Consider the following 27,832-nt stretch of genomic DNA (forward strand, 5'->3'; position numbering starts at 1 on the left):
GATTAAAAAATTAATTAGATTTAAATTTAATTTAATCTGATTAAATTAGATTCTTAATTGGGTTAAGATCTATTTTAATTGGGTTGATCTAATTTGGTTTGATTTGATTTGAGAAACCAAATTAAAAACAAGTCATGAGATAGAATCCTAGTAAGACTAGGATTCACCTTGCGCCACATAGGCCCCCCACGCCCTCTCTCTTATTCCACACCAAATTCTCTCTTATTTTGTATGACAAAAGCCCTCTCCCAGGTCTCTCCCACATCCACAAAAGATTTTCTCTCTTCTTTCTTACATGGAAGGTGGTTTGGATCAAATCAAAAAGGAATAAGTTTGGATTTCGAATTCTATGAGATAGAGTTTTAGAAATCCAAAACTCTTTCAAGTTTGCACCGAATTTATCCAAAATTTTTTTTAAAATTTTTATGGCTTTTAGGATATATATTGTGCACCCTTTGCTGGTGGTCCATGCACGAAAATAAGAAGGAGGCGCTCAAAAGTTGGGCACCCCTTTATCTTGCCATGTTTGGATAAGCCTTGACTAGGTATTTGACCTAGACAAGGACTCTATCATATCTCTCTCTATAAAATAAATTTCTTCATAAAATTTCATAGAAGATAGAGATTTGAGAGATCTTTGGGGCATCCAAAAATCAGAGAGAAAGACCTTTGGGTCGTGGAGATATAATAGACATAAGATAGGGTGTCTAGAGAGAAAAATAAGAAGAAGAAGAAGAAGAGGGTCTTCTTCTAGGATTGTTGTGTTCATCTTTTTTTCTTCCTCCATCTTGAGTTTTCTGAGAGTGTCTTAGATCTAAAACTCATCCTCCTACTTCTCATCTTTGAAAAAGTCCAAATCAAGAAGAAGGAGGCACCTAATCAACCATCAAAGAAGGATCAGCGCAGTACTAGCATACTGTGCTGATTTCCTGAAGCAGAACTTCTGATCGAGATTCGTGGACTCGTGTGGATGACTCCTAGAGGTCAGATGCATGTGCGGCTAGCAACATCATCCTCAAGTCCGGATCAAAAAGGTTAGAACGTCTAACTTGCAAGGTAATAGATCTGATCTATTGTTTAATACATACATTAGATGTAGTATAGAAACATGTTGATATGATCAACATGTAGTTCATACTCTATATATTTTAATTTTTGATTTAATACTATACAATAATCATGTAATAGGATCTTAGATTTTAGGAATTCTCTGATTTTAAAAAATAAATTTTGATTATTTTAGTCTTTCGCTGCTTGATCTTGAAAAAGTTTCAAGATCTAACCCTGAAACCCTAGATCTGGTTTCTTCAATTATCCCATCGATTCTTGATTTTAATTGAGTTGTTATAAATTTGATATGATATTACCGTTGCAATGAAAATCTTCTCGTACGGCACTAGGATGAACTATCCAGTCAGCTTATTGCAATACATGCACCATGAGAGTGTCACTCCAAAATAATATGGAGGGAGAATCATCCTAGCCACGGATCGTCGACTCGAAATCGAATCTCATATCGGGCTAGCCAGCAGTATAAATCGGTATATCACTATATCGGGTTATATGGTTCATTCGAATATCGAATCCAAACTGATACAAAATGGTGATGATTGGAAAGATAAAAGAGAGAAAAAAGGAGGGAAGGAAAGAGAGGTCGATGAAGACACTGATGATGGTCACCAAAGAGCACGGAAGTCCTCGGAGGGCCACCGAGGCCTCCTGAGCTCCATGGTCTTCCGTGAAAGGAAATAAGAGCTGAGAGAGAAAGGAGAGAAGAGGAGGAGGAGGTGGGGGAAGGCCATCGAAGGGCCGCCTAGTAACCATTGTAGTTGCTCGACGGTCCAAATTTACTCTACAATCACCATGGATTAAAAATAAAGACATTCTCCTATGCCACCCTGGCAAGTCTATTGTCGACTTCACTACTTATCATATATTTTAAAAAAATACAATGAAATAGAGGCACCATCCCAATTTTAAATTGCTGGCTACCATCTTTCCCTCACTCTTTTTCTCTCCCTTCTCCTCTCTCTATCTCTCTCTTCTCGCATCTTGTGGAGCACTACAGAGCCTCGGATGCCTCGATAGCCCTCCAGTGACCTTGATAGGCCACTGTCAGTCTTTTCTCCTTCTTTTCTCTCCTCTCTTTTCCTTCTCCGTCACTCGATTTTCAACAACGTTTCGAATCAAATATATGAACTATACCGATTAGCCATCAGTATGATTGGTACATCCCAAACCATCTCTTTCAGATCGGTTCAATAATCATGATCCTAAATTATTATTAAAATTGTTAAACAACAAAATATGAAGTACAAAAAAAAACCCATCCCAAAGTCTTTCATAGCCTCACATATTCCTGCATCTGCTTCCTACATACTTATACAGTGATGTTTGATAAAAAATCATAAAGTGATTTTAGCTTTGTCAAAAAATTAAAAAAGTATAGTTGGAAAAAGCTCTATTTTAAAATTTTACTTAAAAATACTTTCTAGTTAATGTCAAAAAGCTATTTTTATTGAAATAAAAAATTTTAATAACCAAAATATCTACTAAATCTTATAATTACATCTTATATAATATCATATTATTATACTATAAATATAATATAATATAATAATAAATTAATATTATGATATGTTATAAATATAAATAATTTATTATAATATTATTATATTATAAAAATATAATTTGATATAATAATATTGAATAAAAATAATATTATTATATCATAATAATAATATAATATAATATAATAATATTTTGATAATAATATAATATAATTATTTATAATAATATAATATAATCTATCATTAAAGTAGATTATAACCAATATATTATATTATATTATAAAATTTTTATAATTATTATAATAATATTATATTATATTATAATATTATGTTACATTATATGATGTAATAATATTTCTAATGCATAATAATATATAATAGGATAAATTATAAAAATCTTTCTGAGAATAGGTCGAAATTACAAATACATCGGTAGTTTTTAAAATCTACAGTTGTATCCTTAATATTTTAATCAACCCTATAGTCTAATCTGTATCGTTAGACAGCTCATTAATGTTAACTTAGATTTATTTGCCACGTCATTATGAATTTTTGAAATGATCAAAATAGCCTCGAACAAAGGATTAAAAAAATGAAGTGGGCATCTTTCTTTCTATGAAATCTGGTCTCCTCTCTAGCTTCATTGTTCTCATCTCCAACGACAACCTCATGCGCCGATGTTCTTTACTCTATCTCTCATGTGTCTTACGCTACTTCCAAGTTTTCTCCTCCCACTGAAATCTGCTTCACCCTCTCTATTTGCGATCACCCTCTTTGTCTGATCCAATGCCTTATCGAACTAGACCAACTTGTGATAGTGGAGGTGTTCGACTCCAGTCCACTGGGTTCAGAGAACAGCATCGAGCTAACGCAGATCGATTGGCCATAGATGTAGTTAGGATTGAGCTTGCTGTCGGAGATCTTCTAGTTTTGGAGGAAAAAAATTGGTGTGGTTGAGGTCGGACAGCATCTTGAAGATCTAGACCTAAAAAGCAAGGAGGACTGCGATGGGTTCATAGAGGCCGAAATGATGGTGCCATTCCGATAGCAAGACAGGATGCGGCCAAGATTGGTGTTATTGAATCTGGTTGGAGGGAGATTGAGGATGGTGGGCTTGGTCTGGCTGTTGAGGACCTTGGAGAAGTCTACTTGCTAATAGTGCTCGCCTCGGCAGCCATAGATGCAGGGTTGGCATTGACGAGAAGGGGTAGGCGCCCTTCATGGAAAGATGAACTAGTCATGCATCCACTCCCAGGAGAGGTGCCAATTGTCGAGGCGGCTAAGAGGGCTATGGTTGTCGATGGTGACAAGGGTGAAGTAGCTAGATTCAAAGGTTGGGATGATGTCGTATGAGATGGTGAGGTCACCGGAGCAGTAGGGGATGTAGGAGTCAGAGATGTCAACATCGAAGGAGTTGGGGGTGAAGTCAAGGTTGGGGATAGAGCAGGTGGTGAGGAAGGTGTTGGAGGTGGTGGTGGCGAAGGGATAGAAGAAGGTGGGGTTGGCCAGGGAAGAGAGGAGGGGAGGGGAGCCGAAGAAGGTGCCATCGACGGAGATCTAGATTTGGATCTTGGAGGGATCGCTGATGACCTCAATAGGGTGCTTGAGTTCGGGATTTGAAAAGCCAGAGAAGGAGGTGGTGGAGTCATTGGAGGTGGAATAGGGGAAGGCGGAGTCGTCGCTAAGCATGATGGGTGATGCGGAGACGAGGATGTCACGATGGTAGAAGTCGATGAGGAGCTCCTAAGCCTTAAGGTTGGTCATGCCCAAGTTGAGAATGGTGGTGGTGGCGTTGAAGGCCCAGGGCTACTAGTTGAGGTCGTAGAGGAAAAGATGATGATCGGAGGGATAAAAAGAAATATTATGAAGGGTAATTTGGTCATTGTATAATTTTAAAATTTTTTCAATAATACCATTATATCGCAGGGTGTAAGTTTAGATTTTTCAAACTATTAGGTAAAAGTATAATAAACGTAACCTCAGAAGGATTTATAATTTATCATATATAATATTATATTAATTATTCTCCACTATATAATACCATGCAATGTTTTTGTAATTTATCATATCAAAATTATTTTTTTATTTAAATTACCAAATATATATTCAAATTTTAAAGTATTTTATAAATGTGGTTTCCAAATAACAAACAGCTTTTTATAAAATTTCTACTTCTAAATACTCCAAAAGCTCTACTACCAATAGCAATCTCAAACAGGACCTTAGGCTGGCAGGACAAAAGGCACCAGCCTGTGCCTACCTATGTAAGCTGCTAGCGGTATTCTGACATCTACCATCATTGATCATAAGTTATGAACTTGATTTAGAGTTAGGATTCTACATTATATGGAGGCTTGTGTAACCCTAGATAATAACTTTCTAGCAAATGGATGGAACTATCATGATGCACCATGTTTGACACCCATTGCAACTCTGTATTCTTAGAATCACAATAGTCATCCATCTTGAAATGAATGTTGTGCCAGCTATCTAGAACTACATAACTTTCTGTAGTGCAAATACACATGATGGAGAATCTAAACTCATTGATTTGGATTGTGTGATGCACATCATCTTAACTAGCTATCGGCAATTGAGTTTTGGGTCTTACGTAAAACCTAGCTCGGTGGATCCATCCATAGATAGCTAAAGCCAACCAAATTCATTTGCACCATTGTCTATGCCCTTAATTAGATTATGCAATGTTGCTTTAGAACATGGCCTTAAGTTTCCATTCCCATTTTTCTAAATGTAAGTGATGCAGCATTTTACCCTTATCTCAAAGCAAATAAGCCCTTGGGCACCAAGGGGAGAAAGTGTGTGTGTGAGGACGATGTAAAAGATTAATTCCCTCTCCACTTAATGTGTGGGGCGCAAGTTTTGGAGCAGTGCCTTCCCTCTTCTATAATTTCTTTCATTCAATCAATGAGATGAAGTATGAAAGATGTCCACATTATTTGGTTCAAAAATAATTTCTCAGATCAGGGGATTAGGTGATGGTTTAGAACTTCATATGGTTTAGAACTTCATATGGTTAGGTGATGAAAAAAAGCTGAGCGACATTTAATATCTATTCTATTATTAATTGTATGATGTGATTCCATGTGATTAGACGGTGCACTCCACGTTAATTTTGCTATACCGCATGCGGTGCATAAAGAATTTCTCTAGATTTAAAGTTGATTGGTAATCTTTTTGGCCCATTATTCTTTCTACAGCATATATCACTTATTCCTAATGCAAAGTTTCCTGTTATTATGGGAGACAACCCTGAGGGACTACTGGTTTGATGCCCAAGCTGAAAAGATGAGTGGTATGCCTATTTAGTCTAATAGAATGATGGGCTAGAATGAAACTCCACAAACTTTGGTCATCGTCACTGCCAAATTTTTGAAAAATTAAGAAAATGACTTCTATAACACATTGTTCTTGGCATCTTGCACACTATCTACTTATCTACATTATAGTGGAGTTCGGACGGCAGTTTATTTACCATCGATAACCAAGATGAGACCCATCAAGTTTAAGATGTCTGGAATCTCTTCCAAACTATCAGTATGTTGAGAGGCAACATTGAAGCTATAAGATCCATCTGCTTCATGTTCGGTCAATGGTTTGTTCATGGCAACATTGCAGATTTTTGCAGTCAATATTAACTATATGAAAGTTTGAAATTTAAGTTGCATTTTTTATGGAGATTGGTATTGGGGATGGGAACTTTTACCATTTTTCCCTTCTATTTTCTTTTTTTTTTTTGAGAGTAATGTAATAGAGCTTTGCTACCAAAAGCTCTAATATTTTTTAAATAATATAAAAGTAGCAGATTTCGAAGCACATTTATTCAATCTACTTCAATTTTTTTCTAAATTTTTTGCTTTGTGACAAAAATATCCTTTTCCTCCATAGAACAGAAAGAATAGTATTATTATTTTTTAATACTTATATGACTTTTTGTGAGTATATATGATATTCTAAACTATATGTATGACTTTTTATGACATCTTGAATAATATATATAATTTTTTAATATTTTATATATTTTTTATGAATATATATGACATCCTGAATGATATATATGATTTTTTATGAATATATATGACATATAAAATAATATATATGATTTTCTGATACCTTATGTGACTTTTTATCAATATATATGATATTTTGAATAATATATATATTTTTTATGAATATATATAATATTTTAAATAATATATATGACTTCTTGTATCTTTATATAATATATTATTGGGTATTATAACCAACAGAAAGTCATATAAGATATTAGAAAGTCATAATAATCAATAAGATCATATAAAGATATAAAAATTAAAATAATCAATAGGATATCATATAAATATACAGAAAGTCATATATATTATTTAGGATATCATATATATTATTCAAAATATCATATATATTGATAAAAAGTCATATAAGATATCAGAAAGATATATATTATTCAAAATATCATATATATTTATAAAAAATTATATATATTGCTCAAGATGTCATATGTATTTATAGAAGTCATATATATTATTCAAAATATCATTTGTACCCATAAAAAGTTATATAAAATATCAAAAAATCATATATATTATTCAAAATATCATATAAAAATATAGGAAGTCATATATATTGTTTCGAATATTATATATATTCACAAGAAGTCATATATTATTCAAAATATCATATATATTCATAGAAAGTAATAGAAGGCATCAGAAAGTCATAATTAGAATATCATATAAAGATACAAAAAGTCATATATATAATTCAAGATATTACATATACTCATAGAAAGTCATATAAGGTATCAGAAAGTAATAATACTATTCTTTCTTTGTTCTATGAAGAGAAATGATATTTTCGTAATAAAAAATTTGATAAAAAAAAGCTAAACGATATTTAATATCTATTCCATTATTAATTGCACTATGTGGTCTCATGTAATTAGACAATGCGCTCCATGTCAATTTTGCTACACCACACATGATGCATAAAGAATTACTCTTAAATCTAACCATGTAAATAAAAAAAAAGCTTCCATGGGCCAGCATTAATTCAACCAACCATAGTAGCCACATCACTAGAATTTGCACTTCCACTTCTTTATCTTCTATTTTCCTTAGTTTCAAATAGAAAAATATTTCCATTTAATCTTTCCATTGCCCAAAAAGAAATATATATATGCTTATATGCGGTATAGCAAAATTAACGTGGAGTACACCGTTTAATCACATGGAACCACATCTTACAATTAATAATAGAACAGATATTAAATGCTGCTCAGCTTTTTTTCATTAGATTTTTTGTGACAAAAATATTCTTTTCCTTCGTAGAACAGAAAGAATAGTATTATTATTTTCTAATACCTTATATGACTTTCTATAAGTATATATGATATTCTAAACTATATGTATGACTTTTTATGATATCTTGAATAATATATATAGATTTTTGATATTTTATATAAATTTTTATGTATATATATGGCATCCTGAATGATATATATGATTTTTTATGAATATATATGACATCTTGAACAATATATATGACTTTCTAATACCTTATATGATTTTCTATCAATATATATGACATCTTGAATAATATATATAATTTTTTATGAATATATATAATATTTTAAATAATATATATAATTTTTTATATCTTTATATGATATACTGTTAGGTATTATAACCAATAGAAAGTCATATAAGACATTAGAAAGTTATAATAACCAATAAGATCATATAAAGATACAAAAAATCATAATAACCAATAGGATATCATATAAACATACAGAAAGACATATATATTATTTAGGATATCATATATATTATTCGAAATATCATATATATTGATAGAAAGTCATATAAGGTATCAGAAAGATATATATATTGTTCAAGATATCATATATATTCATAAAAAATTATATATATTATTCAAGATATCATATATATTTACAGAAGTCATATATATTATTCAGAATATCATATAAAAATATAAAAAATTATATATATTATTTAAAATATTATATATTCATAAGAAGTCATATATATTATTCAGAATATCATATATATTTACAAAAAGTAATAGAAGGCATCAGAAAGCCATAATTAAGATATCATATAAAGATACATAAATTCATATATATAATTTAAGATATTATATATACTCATAAAAATTATATAAAATATCAGAAAGTAATAATACTGTTCTTTTTTTGTTCTATGAAGAGAAAGGACATTTTCATAATGAAAAATCTGATAAGAAAAGCTAAGCGGCATTTAATATCTATTCTATTATTAGTTGCACTATATGGTCCCATGTAATTGGACAGTGCGCTCCACGTCAATTTTGCTGCACCGCACATAATTTACAAAAAATTACTCTTAAATCTAACTATGTAAACAAAAAAAAGGCTTCCATGGGCTGACATTAATTCAACCAACCATAGCAGCCACATCACTAGAATTTGCACTTCCACTGCTTAATCTTCTATTTTTCTTAGTTTCAAACATAAAAATATTTCCATTTAATCTTTCCATTGCCCAGAAAGAAAAATATATATGCTTACATACAAACAGGGTAATTAGGCATTTCCTATATAATAAATGTAGTATAAATATTTGAGAAAATGTTAATAGTTTTTTGTTATTTTTATGCCACAATTATTTCATTAGTGCAAGATAAGCTTTGACTTGGGTTTTGGACTGATCATGCACTTACTCCACAGTTGATTTGCATAAATTACTAGTGAGCAAAATATTCAAAATATAGAAATAGTATTACCAACGCATAATTGTGGCCCATCATCAATCATTATTTGTTCATGGAAGCAATATTTGACTTTTGCAAATAACTAGTGCCTTCTCCTAAATAGATTTATTATTCCTCACTTATCATATTTTTTAACTTTAAAAAATAAAATATAAATTTTAAGAAAAAAACAAAACAAGAAAAAAGTCCCTTCGCTTTTCTTTTTTCAAAAGAAACTTCTCAAATCTCTCGTCCCTTTCCAATTCTTCCATCTCTTTCTCAAAAATCATGATGTTCAAATCTAGGTTTGCATAAGGGGCTTTCTTAGGTGGGTAAGGAGAAACCTTGAAGAACTTAATTATTTTGGCTGCAACATAAGCAAGTCTGATAAAGGAGATAATGAAAGTTGGGAGCCACCAAGCACCCAAATTTTGATGTCCATTCCATCCCTTCTCCCAAAATCCCACCTCTCCAGCACCCAAGCCCACATCCAAAAACCATGGAAGAATCCCCTTCCACTCCCCCACCCCAACATTCCAACTCCACAAACATCAAAATCCCCAATAAATCAAGAAGAACAACAAGCCCCCAGCATTCCTCCCCTCTCCAATCATCCCCTCAACTCCCTCATAGATTCCATCAAATCCTTCTCCTCCCATGGCCACCTTTCCAAGGCCTTCACCACCTTCTCCTTTCTGCGCCTCCACTCCTCCTCTCTTCTCCTCCCCATCCCCCTCTCTTGCCTTCTCTCCTGCACCACCTCCCAGAGAGCCCTCCCCCAGGGCCACCAGCTTCATGCTCTTATCCTCTCTCTTGGCCTCCAAGACCACCCTTCTCTTCTCCCCAGGCTCACCACCTTCTATGCCACGTTTAACCTCCGTTCCGATGCCCGTGCAGCAGTCTTTTCGTCGAACGCCTTCCATGTCCTTCCATGGAATCTGCTCATCTCCGCCTGTGTTCGAGATGGCTTCCCTGCCGACGCCCTCCTCGTCTACAAAGAGATGGTTCGGAGGGGCGTCGAGCCCGATCGTTTCACTTTTCCGTCCGTTCTCAGGGCTTGCAGCGAGGTTCTCGACTTGGATTTGGGAAAGGAAGTGCATCGATGCATCGAGAACGGTAGCATGGGGTGGAATTTGTTTGCTTACAATGCTTTGGTGGCAATGTACTCCAAGTGCGGGGAGTTGGGTGTTGCCCGGAAGCTGTTTGATGAGATGCCTGAGAGAGATGTGGTGAGTTGGAATTCGATGATCTCGGGCTATGCTTCGAAGGGGATGTGGGATAAGGCTCTTGAGTTGTTTGACATGATGCGGGCGGGGAGCTTGGAGGTGAGCTCTGTGACTTGGAATACAATCATTGGAGGCAGCTTGCAGATGAGTAATTATAGAGAAGCACTGAGACTGATTTCTCAAATGAGAGCGAGTGGGTCTGCTATGGACTTTGTGACATTGATTGTTGGCTTGAATGCATGTTCTCGGCTTGGTTCTCTGAGATTGGGGAAGGAGATTCATGGGTTGGCAATCCATACCTTTTGCGACGGGTTTGAGACTGTGAGGAATGCATTGATCACAATGTACTCGAGATGTAAGGATATGGACTCTGCTAATATTTTGTTTCAGATGGCTGAAATCCGGAGCTTGGTGACATGGAATGCTATGATTGCGGGCTTCGCCCTCTCAGACCAAGCAGAGGAGGCTTCCCAGGTTTTCCGAGACATGATCCACTCTGGAGTTGAACCAAACTACGTGACGGTTGTGACCTACCTTGCTCTCTGCGCTCGGGTTGCAAACCTGCAGCACGGGCGAGAGCTCCATTGCTTCATAACCAAGCATGGATTCGAGGGCCACCGATTGTTGTGGAATTCTCTCGTTGACATGTACTCCAAGTCGGGCAGGATCTTGGTAGCTCGAAAGGTCTTTGATGTGATGAGTGACCGTGACGAAGTCTCCTACACTTCGATGATTGCAGGGTATGGAATGCAAGGTGAAGGGATCACTGCATTGGAGCTTTTTGATGGCATGATTGATAGTGGGATCAAACCAGACCATATAGCCATGGTGGCTGTCCTATCGGCCTGCAGCCACTCAGGACTTGTATCCCAGGGCCAGGCACTCTTTGAGAAGATGGTTGATTCTTATAACGTTGTGCCGCGAATGGAGCACTACTCTTGCATGGTGGATTTATTCAGTCGAGCAGGTTTATTGGGGAAGGCAGAGGAGATTCTTGATGGAACACCATTCCCACCGACATCTGCAATGTGGGCAGCTCTTGTTGGGGCATGTCAGGTCTATGGGAACACAGAGATTGGGGAGAGGGCAGCGAGGAAGCTGCTGGAGATGAGGACCGACAATTCCGGGCATTATGTTTTGATTGCTAACATGTATGCAGCTGCTGGGTGTTGGGAAGAACTAGCGAAAGTGAGGACAATGATGAGAGACCTGGGTGTTAGGAAGGCACCAGGTCTGGCATGGGCTGATCTGGGGAATGGATTCCATCCATTTGTGGTGGGGGATAGATCAAATCCACTCGCTCCTGAGATCTACGAGATGTTGGAGGGGTTGACCGACCAAATGAGGGATGCTGGATATGTTGGCAATCTGGATTTGTGGTTAGAGGAGGAAACTAAGGGTTAAAGTTGCAGAGAGTCCAGGATGTAAGTCAAACCCTCAGATGGAATTCTCAAAGATGAGGATTGAAGAGGAATTCTTCCTTTATATTTCTGGTATCATAAATTTATAGCATTCTACATTCAGATGAGAAATTTAAGGTCATCTTCTCTTGCTACCGACACTTATGGGAACTGCAACTTCATGACAATAACTGCTTTTCTTCAGGAATCATTTTATGTCAAGAACTGCAACCAAAGCTTGTGATTTGGCACATTTGGAGTGACCTCTTCAATTATGTTATCACCGATGATGTTCTACAGAATCCACACCCGTTTATCTGCTGGTGATGCCCATCCTAAATGACTGGCTTTAGAGTGGATGTTAGCGAAGAAAGAATAGAATGCAAAAAGAGGAATTCCATGATCAGAATCTGGTTATACAAGGACAATTTAAACATGAAACTGGCATCCCAAGCTCAAGCTTCTAACTCCAGAAAGCTCATGGAACTGATGAAGCAATTGAGCGCCTACAGAGAATTTAAATTGAGGAAGCAGAAAGGAGGGAAAAAAAAAATTTTCATTTTTCTTTAAGTTATTGGGAGCGTAAGGTCAGTGATTGGACATTAAAAAACAATAAAGGGTTCGATATTTCTTGGATTTTTTTTTCCTTTTGTTTTGAAATCACTATATTATGGCTTCTTTGCCATGGGAGCTTTCCGGTAAGATTTCATCAATGGGCTTAATCAATTGTTATAAGGAAGTACTAATTCTGGACCACAAAGTTAACTAGTTTTATCCACATCTTGCATGGTGTTTTTTTTTTTTCTTTCTGTTTTTTGAAATCAGGAGGGGCTAATCTCACATGGAATAAGCTCTGGCCTATGATTTTATTAAAACAGTATCTAGACTACACCAAGATAACATAATCAAGCTTCGAAACCATGCTATTTGCTGTTTATGTGTAATTGCTGACAGGAGATAAATATGAAGCTAGAGAATTAGTCTAGTTTACAATGTAATCATTTACTATATGATTCTGGTGTTATCATTTATCTTTTAAAAAATTTCAAGTGAAGCTTCCATGAAACACAGACACAAGCAGATCCAAGAATATCAGTGGGAATAATGATGAGAAAACTTGGAAAGAAAAGAGTTGCCACGGGCATGGTGAGATTGGAGATCACTCTAGTACACTTAGCCAGAACGTGGACATGGATGGACTGACTTGTTCCATGGTTGTGTCCCTTGATCTCAAAGTCCATCTTTTGTAGAAGTGTTCCAACATTCAGATTCCATAGTGAGAGGGATGTTGCAACAACTCAATTCCATCCCATCTCCAACGGATAGATTAGTTCTACTCAATTTCTCGACTTATGTAATTGTCCAGATGGTTTGTTTATCTTGGTTTCATGGCCACAACGGTCAACCAATAAAATAGCAAATGAGAATTATAGCCCTTAGAAGATTATAATCCTAAGCACATGAAATGCATCTGAGGTAAATCATGTATTGATGTAAATGGATATGCTTGTCGTCTGACCTTAAAAATTCTAAGATTATTAAATTTCTCTCCAGTAAAAACTGGATGGTGTGAGCGGCAATATTAGACTTTGGACCGAGGCTCAGGACCACAAATAAAGCCTCGAGTGTTCGCTTTTGCAACAGCCAAGCACCAGTGAGAGCCCATCTGTTTTGGGAAAGAAAACAAAGAAGTAACATGCCTAACAACCAACATCCTCTATTTAATTGTCGTTAACACCTTTGGCCTCATTTATATTAATCAAACAAAGTAGACCAAGACCAAGAATACTACAGACTCGTTTGATTCACGGAAAAAAATTTTCTTTCTAAAAATGACTTTTGAGAAACTAACCTTTTAAAAACAGAATTTTGACATGTCTGGTTGATCATGAAAAAATAATTAATTACAAAGTAACTTACATTTGGTTGAGCATCCATTTTTCTAAAAAAACTGTATAAAATATCTATTATATCCTTAATAGATATGAAATCATACTTTTTTACTCCTAAATTTTATATAAATATAAATATTATATTTATATTAATATAAAATATAATATTAATATGTTATGATATAATATTAGACCATAATAATTTATTATGTTAACATAATACTAATATTATTAATATTATATTAATATTTTTATATAATAAATTTATTAATATAGATACTAAATATAATATTATATTAATATAAATATTAATATATAAATATAAATATTATATTAATATTAATAAAAATATTATATTAGTGTAAATATTAAAATATAATAAATATTATAATATTAATATTAATATTATATTTATATAAATATTAGAATAATATTAATATAATATTATACTACTGTCCAATGTTTCATCGTAACCATCCATTGGTATTTTGTAAAATCTTAACCATAGATCTTAAAAGGATATTTTAGAAAAGAAAAAAAATACCACCACTTTCCATCCTATGGGAAGTGCCAAAATTCACTTTTTCTATGGATTTTCACTTCTCAGAAAATATGAAAAGTGACTTCTCATCGGAAGAATTTTTTTCATTTTCTCTTCTCTTAAAACTTCAACTAAATAAGAGATCCCCTCTCTACTTCTCAAGAACTACTTTTTCTCCTCTTCACTTTCTGTTAACGAAATGAGTCCTACATGAATCTTATGGGAAAAGATTAATATAGTGAATGAATGACCCTCGGCAAACAACTCAAAGAAGCAGGTCCATCCCCATGTAATATATGTCAATTATGGGTGGATTCTTTGATTTTAGGTCGACTATAACCTTATTGTTTCAGGATTACAAGGATTGTTAACTATCTTTGCTATTATGATAATAATTTAAGCTTTTATTCATGCTTTTCATCACATGATGGCAGTGGTCGAAGTGACACTGGATAAGTAGTAGTAAAAATGATATGAATATTATCCATTCGTATCTATTTTTATATCTAAATCAATTCAGATATGAAAAAAAATTTGAAGATCCGACTAATATTCATATTCATATTCATATCTATCAAAAAAAAAAAAAGATATGGATAGATAATTATCAGATTCATATCCGAATATTCGAATTTATATATAATCCTATATAATATTATATAATATTTATTAATTTTTTAAAAAATATTTATTATATAAAAATATTATTAACTTGATTTATCATTTATTTAGTAATATTTTTAGTCCTGTAATTATAAAATTTTGTCTAAATTATATCCGTAGTTATATCCATATTTTTCATATTTATATAAAATAAAAATAGATATAAATATTTATATCTAAATAATATTTATATTTATATTAATTAAATAAAATAAATATAAATATAGACATATTAATGTATATCTGATCCGATTCGAATCTTAGAAGTAATTCTCCATCTTTATTTTACAGCCCAAGACAGCAGCTAACTTTTACCCAGCGAATGATGAAACTTTAACCTGTAGTCCAAAGACATCCAGTCAAAGTGACGCAGTGCTGGTCCCCAGCACCCACCTACCGATTATAGATCCAGCCAAGTGCTCCAAACGATTGGAGATCCACCAAATCAGCGGCTCTCGGTGAATCACGGGACGTGAAGATTCTGTCTCTTCCTCACGTGAAACTATGCGCCCATGACCTCCACCCCTCCGGCTATAATGGTTTTAGCTTCTTGGTAGACAGGAAATTTATTTATTCTATTCGCTTCCACCAGTCTTCCAAGAAGGTTCAAAAGCTCTTCCTCCCTTGTCCCTCAGATCCAAGATCTCTCTTTTCCTCGGATCTCATCAAATGGTACGCGCTTTCATCCCACTTCCTCTCCCTTGTGGTCTTTCTTTTTCTTTTTTTCTTTTTTTTTTTCTGATTGATATGAATGACTCCTTCATCCTTTTTTTTTTACTTTGAATCTTGTTGCTTGGCTCATCCGATAGAAATGATATGAGGTTGAAGATGATTTTCATAACATCTTTGACGTTATTTGATGCATCTTTGCTTGAAAGAAGTTGGGTTTTGGAGTAAGAATGGGAAAAAATGATTCTCATTCTAACCGTTTGGTTGGTAAAAAATTCTGTTTCTACTTCGATTCTATATCCTCTCTTAATATTCAAATTTTATTCTAATTTCGATTTTGATGATGAAATAAATATATTGAAGAATATGATCATTCTGATTCCTGTTCTACTCTGCCAACAAACGGAAAGTGCTGCCTGGTAGAGCCAAAGCTGGCCAATTTTTGGTCACAAATAGCTTTGATCAGGTGCTGAGAACTGACACTGAAGCGGTATTGATGTTATTTAGGATTACCAGCGGAACGAAGAGCATTGCTTTTAGTGAAGCGGTTCTCAACGAGGTTTTTGATGTCTTAGATTTCGCCTCTTGAGCTGTTTTCCCAGGAAATGCTCGGTCTGGATCTACAAAAGTTCCGGGAGCATCAAACCAGCGGGAAACGTCGGTTGAAGTATCGCAAAGCGTTTCGTACTTTCCACGAGGCTCTTTCTTGAGCGTGCTTCCGGAAACGCGTTCTCTCCGGGAAACGTCATGTTATCCTATCCTGTAGCTGTTGGCTCTCGTAAAGTCTTCGCCCCTCTTGACCGAGGTGATGGCCAAAGCCCAACCACCAATTAAATGATCGGTTAAATCCAGTCGTTCGATGTGAGTTGACGGATGAACAGCATTGATTTAAGCATGGGCCCTGACGGTGTAGAGAACTCGGCTATTCTGCCTTTTGGATTGAGGAGGACATCCCATGTTCCATTTTTGTCTTGGTCCTTTTCATAGATTGGGCATTTTGAGTTGAGCTCCTTTTTGCTCTTATTATAACTTTTCAGCTGGTTCGTTGGAACATCATGATCCATTGATATACTAAAAAGATAGGCAATGAAACCCCAATCATGGCATTGGCGTAATTCCAGGTGGGGGGTCCTGCCAAGCCAATAGATTATCCTATCAAACTACATAGGTCATCCTCCATTATGATATTCACAAGGTACCTCAAATGGGTTCAGATTGTATCTTTTGCATGAAAGAATGGTCAATCTTTTTTTGCAATGGGATTGTTGGATGGTGCTCCATAAAACTCTTAAAGCATTCTGAACTTTTTGGACCATCCACTCATATAGATCTCAAGTAGCCATTACACAATCCAATAATGGATGCACGTGAAAAATGGTGCATCATTCTTTCGTATCAAAGATACAATCCATTGATCTTATATGTCCATAGGAGAGGGGAGGCATTTCATGATAGTATATTCTAGTGTATTGATATGGTAGAGCTAGGTCCTTTTTTGGAGATGCAACATAATCTATATTCAAAGAAACAGTCATCTAAAATAAACCTGTAGTTTTTTAAGTCAAGGATGATATAAATTTTTAATCCATCACCAACTAGCTTGGGTCCATTTTTGAAAGTCTGGGCAAGCCATCGAAGGAAAAATCGGCATCCAAAAGAATCTTGGGCAATCAATAGAATACCAATCATCCCATATAAAATTATTAGAACATTATATTTCTGTTAAAAGGTGATTTTTGTTATACTAATTTGCATGTCCCAAGTTTCTTACAATGGTAAAACAATTACTCCTTTCATGGCTCCACAAAAAATAAAAAAAATAATATATATATATATATATATATATATATATATATATATATATATACCTTCCACCATACATGCAAGGTTCTAAATATTGTAGGACAGAGTTGTCCCAGTTTCTCCATGGAATGGGGCTCTGCTGTCTTACCCCATTTTGATGGTCGTCCAATCATACATCCTTATGGATATCTTCCATCACTCTTCTATCCTTTTTTTTTTTCCTTCTTTTCTTCTATCTTTCTTTCTTTTCTTATTTTTGTTCTATTTTGTATCCCTCCTTTTATTTCTTTTTTCCTATTTCTCCTTTTTTTTTTCTCCTTTCTTTTCTTTCTTTCTTTTCTTTTCTCCATTTTTCTTTCCTCTTTCTTCTTCTCTTGCTGCATGAAGGATGGATTTTTGAGTTCTGACACCATCCTAGTCCCATCTTTTTATAAAAATGAGATAGGATGGCTAGAATGTCCTCATCCTATTAGGACTTCAAACCTCACATATATAGATAATTCTATGAATAAGCAGTTCAGAAATTCAAATAGTCCAAGGTTAAGTGAAAAGTTAACATAGCATCAAAGCAAAAGCTAGGAAACATTATGTTCTCTAAATAAGAAATTACATCTCAAGCTTCCTTCCCCCGCCCGCGTAACATATGTTAAAAAGGTGAAGAACTTTGAAAATCCAATATACATAAAAAAACATAACTTGGAAGCTAAGAAAATGCATAGAAAAATATGTTACACATCAACCTTTCTGTTTCTTATGTTTTCATTATTATTCAATAGACAAATAAAACTTGTGATGCATGTTTAATCACGATCAATTATGTAGTTATTCTCTTTATACCATATGATAAAAATGAAATATATCTCATGCTAATCATGTTGAAACATATCTAAACAGCTCAAATTGATTAGGTTGGCTGGTCATCCCGATGGTGTGCACCGATCCTCTATCTCTTCTACTAGTGATGCGCTCCTATTCTTAACTTCATAGGCCATGCCTTCGACGTCGTTACTTTGAAGAAATTAGAATGCTCAAGACTAAACAGCTCGAATCCATGCCATCGGATCATGTGCAACTTTTGTTGAGTCACTTGTACTCCAAATTTTATTCAAGAATCAAAATAGCCTCATAAGCACTCAAGAATTAAATAATCCGAGATTGGCCTTGATCATGTGTGTATGTATCTTGGCAATTTGGCAAAGATAGACATCCACCATGTGAGCTGTCTTTGGGCCATCTCTCCACTCCAAGGCAATGACAAAACCAATGATCAAGTAAGTCCCAAAGATGTAGAAAAATGAGCACAGAAAGGCAAAACTAGAAGGCCCTCATAGAACGTTGTCCCCCTCCCAAAGCTTCAATAATTAAGAATCCTTTTCATGCCAGTAGAGAATCTTGTCCTACACCATCATTTAAACCAATTGCCTTTTTTTTTGATAAGACAAAAACCAATTGCTTAACCAAAAACCATAACCCCTAAAGCCTGATATTTGTACCCACTAGTATCCTAACATCCATCTCCTTTTCCCTTGTCGAACAGGTTAGTAGATTTTTTTTTTTTTTCCCACAAGTTTTTGTTGGATATAACTAGAAGTTTTCTTTCTTTGCTTTTTTTTCAAAGCCGCAATTTTTTAAAAAAAATATGAAAAGTTGAGGGGCGTTGGGGTGGAGAATGAAAAATTGGGAGAGGGAATATCGCTGCCCTAACAAGTGGTAATATTTAACACCGCTGGTTGGAACGGTCCGTAATCTCTTTACTGGCTGTGGAGAAGCACACAGCTCTACTCGCTTGGATCCGCGGTTTTGGTTGTTGAGGAATAAAGGATTGAAATCGGATGACACGGTGTGGTTTTCGCCGTCGTTTTTTAATCAATCAATTGCTTCAGTCGCTTTCGATCTCGCCAACTGCGAAGGGGATTTCCTCAATCTTTTTTTGATCCCAAAATGGACGATTTGATGCCTAGTACCGAGGTTCTCGAGCTAGATTTTATGTTTTTTTTTTTTTTTGTCTTTTTGGATTTGATTTTATGCCCAAGGTTTAATTTGGATTCGTCAAAGATGGATTCTTGGTGTCAATGTCTTTAAACTTTTCATTGTCTTTTCTTTTTTTTTTTTGTTTGCTTAGGCGAATTCTTTATTTCTCATTTGCGTTGTTATTTTAGATCTCTCTTCTTTTCTTTTTCCCCATGATGCTAGGGATTTAGAGTGGATTATCGAGTGCTGGGGATTGGATTTTATATGATCATTGAAGAGCTGCATTGATGATTTTTCCTGATTTTAGTTTCTTTTTGTTAGAAATAGGAATTCGGCTGTGCTATTACCACGAATCAAACTTCTGCTTGAGTTGTGAAACAAAAGGTTCTGAATTTGGGAGATTAGGTCTAGGTAGCAAGATACAGAAGCCATGATTTCCTTTTTTTCCCCCCAACTGTTTATCATGTTCCAGAATTTGTTGACCTAGTACAAGTAGATTATTATGATATGTTTTCAGATCTTGTTTGACTCTGACAGTAGCGAATGTTGGGGTAACTTTGGTTACATTTTACTCTTTTAGCATTTCTTTTTTACGGAACTTTGTTTATTTTGGATCGTTTAATGATCAGAGGAGCTTCTTGTTGAGTATGTCCAAAAGTCTTGAGCTTTAAATCTGAAAAGGTCCATTACAAGGAATTTGGAGTCTTTCCTCTAATGTTCTCCCTGAAGCTCGGAAGAATAAGTTGCCCCGATGTTGTTCATTAAGTTTTCATCAAGTTATTTGATTTTTCTTTTTTCTCCCTTGATTCCTATTGTTATGTGAGCATTGTAATTTTGCTGTTGTTAATTCTTTTCTTTATCAGATATAAGATTTCAATCAGTTATAAGATAATCTATGGATGTGATATAAAAATTTGCCCAAGTCATACTTATGGACAAAATATTGATTTTTCATGGACCAAGTTGGAACAGCACCTTGCTTTGCACCTAGCCCAATTCAGATCTCTTTCTAGTTTGTTTTGGATGAAAAGTTTCCTGAATGCAATGAAAGTGGTTGGATTTTGTTTAAACCCAATCTCAATCTGGTTGTCATTATAAAGTTTTAAGCCAATGCTGTTACAATGGTCATTACAAACATAACTTAAAACTTTATTGATGATTTACAGTATTGTTAAAAATATAACAGTTTGCAAATATTTTGCAACTTTCCATGAAAAGTTGTGCTGAATTTTTCCCTTTTACATACTCAAATTTCACGAAATCTGTTATTTCCTACTTTTTCACAATCTCATCTCAAGTTATTAAATTTCCTTTACCAAAGTTGTCCCATGTTCCGTCTTTATTAGTGTACAATCTTAAACAATTCATTATTCTCCGTATTTTGACGTTTGCATTATTGTGGTTGAGGACTAAAAATGTCCTTATTCTTTTTTCCCTTAATGCAGGGATCTGCCCTTACTTATCATTTTGTAGAATGGAAAGCAACCTCAAGTGACTGATCTTGCCTCCACAATTGTTGTCCAAGTGTGCAACAATTCTGAAATAACTTGTTGACACGAAATGGCGACCGATGTTGATCAGACTTTTTATGGATGGTCAAAGGATGAGTTTTCTGATCGAGATGATTCTCAAGTAATTTTTTTTCTCTAATCCCTCTGGATTTTTCACCATCAGAATTATTTATCTTGAATTTTCTTCCATGCCTTTAGAGTGCTAAATTTTAACAGCAATTCATTCTTGTATATAGCAAACCATCTATTCTTTGCCCTTTAGCCTTATTATGATGGTTTGTCCAACTTGTATGAATGGTAAGTACAATATTAAGATTTTTATATATTACTAGTTTTAATTTGCAGTTCAAGTCTTATAACATATGTTCTTATATGTAATATATTGTATCACATTCTACACCACATTTGCAACAGAAATGGTGTGGGTTCCTTTTATTCTCTGTTTTGCTCTGATTGGTTCTATATTGTCTGTTTTACTCCCCTTGCAGTTTCATTTCCATGTTTCTGAAGTATACACAGTTGGAGCGATCTAAACTCAACACATCTGAGTATCAAGTTAGATTACAATGCAGAAAGTATATAATAGATATAGTATTCCTAGTCTGTTGTTATTGGGTGGCCAATTGGGTCTTTGGGGGGTGTTATTAAGTACCTGAGCATCATAGCTCTGTATTTCCTGAATTGATGTGGATGTCATATAAAGTTTAGTATAAAAGCTTGGGTCAGCAGAGAATGTAGCATGTGGTACAAACTACAAAGGAGCCTAAGAAAGACAATTGGCGTGTTATAATTGTTTAAATACATTATTTTCTTTCCTTCATGCAGAGTATTGATGCTGTTAATCTGATTGCAGGAAGCATCAGTCTCACAAATGCTTGATCACGGGTCTATATCCTTTGGAAGATTTGCAGCTGAGTCATTGTCATGGGAGAGAAGGTCAGTCTTCACTCATGACAGACGTCAGGAGGAACTGGAGAAAGTTAATGGTTTAGTTGCCAAAAAGAAAGCATACTTTGAAGAATATTACAAAAGGCTTCGAGCTTTGAAGGCCTTGCAACAGAATCAGCAAACTGAGCTCACATTGGATTATGGTGGTGATGGCAGTAATTCTAGCCAGACTGGGGAAGATGATGGAACAACTTTGCAGGTTGGAACTCTTCAAGATGGGGCAGTAGAAACTATTGATGCCTCTTCAGGGGAACCCACAAATGAACTTACGTTCCCTCAGGATATGAATTGCAGAGAAGATCTTCAAACTAGACAGTTGTATCCAGGATCCACAACATCAGATATTGACTCATTGAGAAAAAACATAGAAAAAATTGAGCCGGAGAAGAACTCTAACCATGCTGTGCAGACGCAAGACTTGGAGACAGAATCCTTATTGTCAATAACTAGGAGCACAGAAGAGATTGAACAGAACGATATCAGTAGTGTTGATGGCAAAGACATTCTGGGGGAACCAGAGAGTTCGGTGTCTAATGTTGAATCTGGACCTGCTCCTGATGGGTCTGTCTCAGACCTGACAAATTCTAGAGGCAGTGAATCGCAGCTTGCACCAGATTACAACTTAATACCAGACAAAACCAAACTGGCTGTTGAGAAATCTTCAGAGGGTAAATTGGTTCCTGAAGTGAAGAAGGTATTGCAAACTTGGATTTTCTTCTTGCATGTGTATAATACGTTCTTGCTGCTTTCAATAGGCTGGTTAGTTTTTCTTTAATAACCAAATAAAATTAAGACTGCTAAGGACCCGAAATATTTGTTTCAGTATGCTGCAGCCCCTCCAACTCCCCAGCCAGAAAAGGATGTCCAAATTTATTTAACAATAAAGGCATGCTTGGGGTATGCTCAGCCAATATCTCGTTTAGGAGGATTATCTTGGCAACCATGGATCATCCGGTCCAGAAATTGATTGAGATACACTTTTGAGTGCGGTAGTTGGACATTTTCCAACTATAATAGCTCCTCTTCCATCATCCAGCTCAGGGCTAAATTGGAGCCTCTTTCTTACTGATCATCTCCTCAGAGTTCCAGGATGATTTCTTGATCAGAAAATGTTCCTCCATTTTGTCCCTTTAACCATCCAGTTAGATAAAACTTATTTGTACATTACGTATGTGACCAGGGAATATATCATGGCCAGCACCGCACCCTCAGTTTGGAGAAGCATAAAAAAAAGTTGGCATACCCCATACAGTGGATTTTGATATGTGAAATATTACCTATTACACAGTTTATTCTTTATAGATATAGACTTAATGTGTATGTTAAGTATTGTTTTGTTCCTACTAATCTAACAAACATATTCAGTCAGAAGAGTAGTTTAAGCGTCATACTCTATGCCGTAAGAGTGATCCTCAATATTCTAGTCGGATCATAAGTAAAAAGCACGCCGCATACAACACATATATCCTAGAGAGCTTGTTTTATCATATTATTCTCCTTCTAAGGGCCTACAAACATCTGTATTTTATTCAAGTGATCGGTGTGGATATTCAATGTGGACAGGAGGGAATGATTGTCCCTCTCTCTAGTAAACCATATTAATAAATGCATGGTTATGAAAATATTATTTGATGTCATGAAAATAAAGCTTTACGATGAACCGACGAGTCTACAGCTTAAGGATTTTTTTTTCATGTGATCAAACAATTTTGCAATTTGCTTATCAAGTTTGCTGTATTTATTTCCACATGCAAATGTTTAGTTTGATTGTTTAGAGTCATGTAAGAGGCTTAAGTTACAGAACACAAGGTAAGGAGACCTTTACCGTTGTCTATGGGGCACAAACACTAGCAGTTGATTTTTCACACTATTTGCAATGTCTCCTCCACTTCTTTCTTTGTGGTTAATGCATATGCTTTTCTAAGATCTCAAAGGCAGTGTTTCTTGTAGGAAACATTAGAATGTCAGAACTAAAAATCCACTTTATTAAGGTAGAGATTAATGACATCCCAGATGCTTTTTTCTTTTCTTTTCTTTTTTAATACTGGACAACCAGGTTTATTTTTTCATTTGTCTTATTTTCAGGAGCCTGCTTCTTCTGTTAGGACTGGCCTGGAGCCAACACATGGAACAAGGAGAGAAGTGGTTCAGTCATCGAGGGGAGCCAAACATCCAGGACAGAAGCTAATTGGCAAGGCAGATGGCCGTCTCCATTCAGACAAAGCAATTGCCAGTAAAGTCACAGGCAACCATAGATCTGCCTCCGTTGCTTCGCGTAGGTCAGTTACAGAAGTGTGTTCCAGTATTACCAGTGCACGCCCATTTTCTCTTTCCATGGAAAGAAGATCAGGCATTAGGGAAGGTGCAGTGAGATTGGATTCCAAAACCTCCAGTAGATTAGCATCATCGCAAAGTCGGGAAAATGGCGGGTCTAGTGTGCAGGTGAGTTCAGTTGGTATTTAGTGTTTGCTAGCATTTGGCTGCGTGCATTTCCTGTCTGCTTTTGATGTTCTTTTTTCTTCCAAGTAATCTGCCTATTTTCTCCCTCCACTTGATGTTTTCTGTCAAAGTCATTTCAAGCCACGTAATTCAAGAATCCATGAAATGTAGAGAGAACACAAAATTTCAACATTCATAGAGCCAGTTCAACTTTCTTTTTCCTATGTCATGTTCTAGGGGTCGGAAGATGTAATTACTAGCACTTCCTGTAGTTACTTATTGATGGTGCTGTGGCTACAATGTCTTTGCTGATTTGGTCAATGTTGTAATCTTTGCACCTTCAGACTCTTTTTCCTTTTTTTCATCTTCTGAAGAGAGCTGGTAGGTCTTCTGATTTCAATTATTATGATAATCTTGCTGTGGTCACTGATCCACTATCCCAATTGCCATTTCTATAGGGTGGTTCAAAGAAGATAATCACAACCTGTAGCATGAAGAGCCATGGACTACAAAATAAAAGGTTGATCTTGTTACGTGATCATGGCAGCATTTTGACAAGACATATGTTGCACTTTAGATACTCATATTGTTGCAATGCCATATCTGATTTTATTTTTCAGGGACTGCAAAGAAGTGATAAGAAAATCTTTGCCATCAGAGAGCCAGGAGACCAGTTTGAAGGGCAAAGATGCACATGTTCTCAGGCAATTGAAGTTAAGGTTAGAAGCTCAACCACATACGAGATTATGATTTTCTAATGTTTTTCAATAATGTATTAGAAGACTAAAATCAAAAAGCATCTTTTTTCTTATTATAAATTTCCAGTTCAAATAACCTTCCTGTGAGGAACAAGTCTACTTCTAATGGTGGATCTGAAGTTCAGCTCACAAATACCATCAAAAGGAACAAACGGAAGGAGGTAAAATGGCATACAGTAGATGCTTCTCTTGTTCAGCAACTTTTATTTTTAGGCACCGTGCCAAGTTGAGACAACCAAAAGTTGTCTTGCCTAGTTAATCATATATTGGTTCCATTTTACTATTTTCTCCTGAAATATAGTAATGCAAAGAAGTAAATGGTCTACTTTAACAACTTCTTGTGCTGATGGTTTGTTTTATGTTTCATGCATAATTTGGCAATCTAGAGAAGCAATTTTGACTTCATGTGATCAAACATGTATTATTCCTTCAAACACTTAAAGTATTGTAATAATTTTCTAGCAAGGGAAGTAGTAATGGCATGATCAGTATTGGTTAAAATATGGAGATAAATTTAACCATCCTGGTAATATGAAGTTGCCTCCTCAAAACTACTTCACGAGTGGTTTTCATTTGACATCCAGTCCTTCATAATGGAGTATCTTAAGCAAACATGTCACTTGTTTCATCTCTGAATAATTTATTCTGTTAATATGATTTCACCGACAATTTCTTGTAAAGAGTTGTATCAATTTACACATCTCCAGACCCATGAGGTTTTTCCTTAGTTTATCCTCTTGGTGTTATTCCTATTACTGTTTCAAAGCTATCATTTGAACTTTACCCTTAGTTTTGCAATTCATTCAATTCAACTTCCTCATTTGTGTTAGGTTTACTATGTGCTCAAGGGCCTGCTTCACCACCTAACATATTAATTACATATATGAAGCCGGTTTTACGGTCATCTAATATTTTATATTTTCTCCTCATCCTTTGAGGAAATATGATCTTTGTCATATGGCCAATTTGTTGGAAGAATAGATTCCATTGCAATTTATTCAGTTGTGCATTCATCAATCAGTAGACTGTAGTAACGTCAACCAGTTTACTGCTAATTTAGATTTATGATATCAGAGCAAATCAGACTGAATGATTTGGCACCACAATTTCTCATGGATGTGAATTACCCATTGTTTTGAATCTATAGAATTTTACCCTAAGATTGTTTCTCTTCTGTTTTTAATTATTGTGCTAGTTGTCACATTTAATAATGTTTTTGGATCTCTTATAAGTTGTAATTACCATTAGAAACTTGAGGCTTTAATGCATGCTGCATTTTATGCAAGTAGGAAGGCATCGTTTGAGTTCCTGAAGTATTAAAGCATGTAATCTCATGTAAACGAGAGGGTTTTAGTTTTTGATTTCATAGTCGAGGGGACTCTCTTGTGATGTGTGGAACATAATGGCTATACATTAAATTGGGCACACTCAACACAACTGATCCACATGCAACATTGCGACTCTGATAGTTCATGGTGGTTGAGTCACGTGGATGAGGTGGGGGTTTCCTGTGACATAGAGGAGACCATCTGTAAAGTTTCTGCAGTAACTCTTCCACTGGCATCAGACCTTGCTTTAGCTTACTAGCAGATCTGGAAACACAGCACTTCTCTAGATTGTCATAAATTTTCTCTTAGATGTTTTGTGATTCTCATAGAGTTGGTTGTGCAGGAAAAAGAGGACGTAAGGTTGAAGGAGCCTCAAGGACCTACGAAGATTGTTACTCCTGTCACTGGAATTCCGCGGACAGGGAATAAAAAGGTGAGCTTCATTCCCATGCATCCAATAATCATTATTATTGAAGAACAGTAATTTGTCGTGAAACCATCTGTTGTTACTACCGAGCATTAGTGCCAGCCAGACATCAGATGACTGATCACTGTGGGTCTGACACATTCCTGTAATTGTAACACCACCTTTCGACACCTGCAGGATGAGCAGTGTTATCTTGTGGAAAATAGGAGTCATGCATTTGTTTCTACTCACTGCTACTCTGAAAACTACAGGTATTTCCATTTGGGATTGCTGTGCAATCAGATGGTGGGAGGAAATCCCAAGTCAATAGTATGTCACTGGATGGAAGGAAGCCAAAGTACGTCACTCTTTTGCACACTTTAAAGTTTCCTGTATTGAGGCTTTGCTGCTTACTTTTTTGTTTCCTGTCATTTATACAGGCATGCAACACCACCATGGCGATGAATTATCTGAAGATGCAAAGCCTCAGGCTTTCTGATGGAAGGAACCATGGATCCGATAGCTGCATTCATGCATAGCGTAGTTTCAGCACCTGGCTGTTGAGTGTTGTTGTAATATATCTGCTGAGTATTGTATACCTTGTTTCTGTCGTAGTTACCACGGCTGCTTTTGTCAAACGGTGCCTATCTGTAGTTAGATCTTTAGTTGCTTTAGAGAGGTGGTCCTGCAGCTAGAAGTGCCATTGGATATTCTAGATTTAGTGTATAGCTAAGAGAGAAATGGATGGACTTAGAGAAATAGAGGTTGAACATGCTAGATTTCCAAATTTTAGTTTTGATGGATGTGCTCTGCTTTATGGTGGTCATGTAAATGGGAACAAATGGTAGGTCAGTGGATTCTTTTGGACCGTGATGTGCATGTAAATGGATTTCCTGCCTGCATCCCAAGCAAATAAATTAGCAAGCTGAAGGGTGCTCTATT

The 27,832-nt window shown here is 35.5% G+C and overlaps 2 protein-coding genes across 5 annotated transcripts; both read left to right on the forward strand.

Moving 5' to 3' along the window:
* Nucleotides 1–9,671: 9,671 nt before the first annotated feature.
* Nucleotides 9,672–12,597, forward strand: LOC105036355 (pentatricopeptide repeat-containing protein At1g71490). The gene is made up of 2 exons (XM_019848471.2): nucleotides 9,672–12,054; nucleotides 12,167–12,597. The coding sequence occupies exon 1, from the start codon at nucleotides 9,770–9,772 to the stop codon at nucleotides 11,963–11,965; it is 2,196 nt and encodes a 731-aa protein (XP_019704030.2). The 5' UTR covers nucleotides 9,672–9,769; the 3' UTR covers nucleotides 11,966–12,054; nucleotides 12,167–12,597.
* Nucleotides 12,598–15,580: 2,983 nt separating this feature from the next.
* LOC105036365 (uncharacterized) lies at nucleotides 15,581–27,677 on the forward strand. 4 transcript variants are annotated; one of them, XM_073256168.1, is made up of 10 exons: nucleotides 15,581–15,729; nucleotides 20,946–21,132; nucleotides 21,865–22,653; nucleotides 24,045–24,401; nucleotides 24,857–24,918; nucleotides 25,019–25,117; nucleotides 25,224–25,317; nucleotides 26,828–26,917; nucleotides 27,163–27,248; nucleotides 27,331–27,677. In XM_073256168.1, the coding sequence occupies exons 2-10, from the start codon at nucleotides 21,061–21,063 to the stop codon at nucleotides 27,353–27,355; spliced, it is 1,674 nt and encodes a 557-aa protein (XP_073112269.1). In that variant the 5' UTR covers nucleotides 15,581–15,729; nucleotides 20,946–21,060; the 3' UTR covers nucleotides 27,356–27,677. The 4 variants fall into 4 exon arrangements, with proteins under 4 accessions (XP_073112269.1, XP_073112242.1, XP_073112294.1 ...); XM_073256141.1 differs by lacking the exon at nucleotides 15,581–15,729 and adding an exon at nucleotides 19,229–19,369; XM_073256193.1 differs by lacking the exon at nucleotides 15,581–15,729 and adding an exon at nucleotides 19,237–19,339 and having other exon boundaries at nucleotides 20,944–21,132.
* The last annotated feature ends 155 nt before the right edge of the window (nucleotides 27,678–27,832 follow it).

This window comes from Elaeis guineensis, chromosome 1, assembly GCF_000442705.2.
Source record: "Elaeis guineensis isolate ETL-2024a chromosome 1, EG11, whole genome shotgun sequence".
In the NCBI taxonomy this organism is placed as follows: Eukaryota; Viridiplantae; Streptophyta; class Magnoliopsida; order Arecales; family Arecaceae; genus Elaeis; species Elaeis guineensis.

Bases quoted from the DNA above. Each gene is read 5' to 3' on its own strand.
- LOC105036355 (XM_019848471.2), top strand. From the start codon at position 9,770: ATGTCCATTCCATCCCTTCTCCCAAAATCCCACCTCTCCAGCACCCAA.
- LOC105036365 (XM_073256168.1), top strand. From the start codon at position 21,061: ATGGCGACCGATGTTGATCAGACTTTTTATGGATGGTCAAAGGATGAG. The intron at 26,918-27,162 runs GTGAGCTTCATT...TGAAAACTACAG, and splicing joins CGCGGACAGGGAATAAAAAG to GTATTTCCATTTGGGATTGC. The intron at 27,249-27,330 runs GTACGTCACTCT...TCATTTATACAG, and splicing joins CTGGATGGAAGGAAGCCAAA to GCATGCAACACCACCATGGC.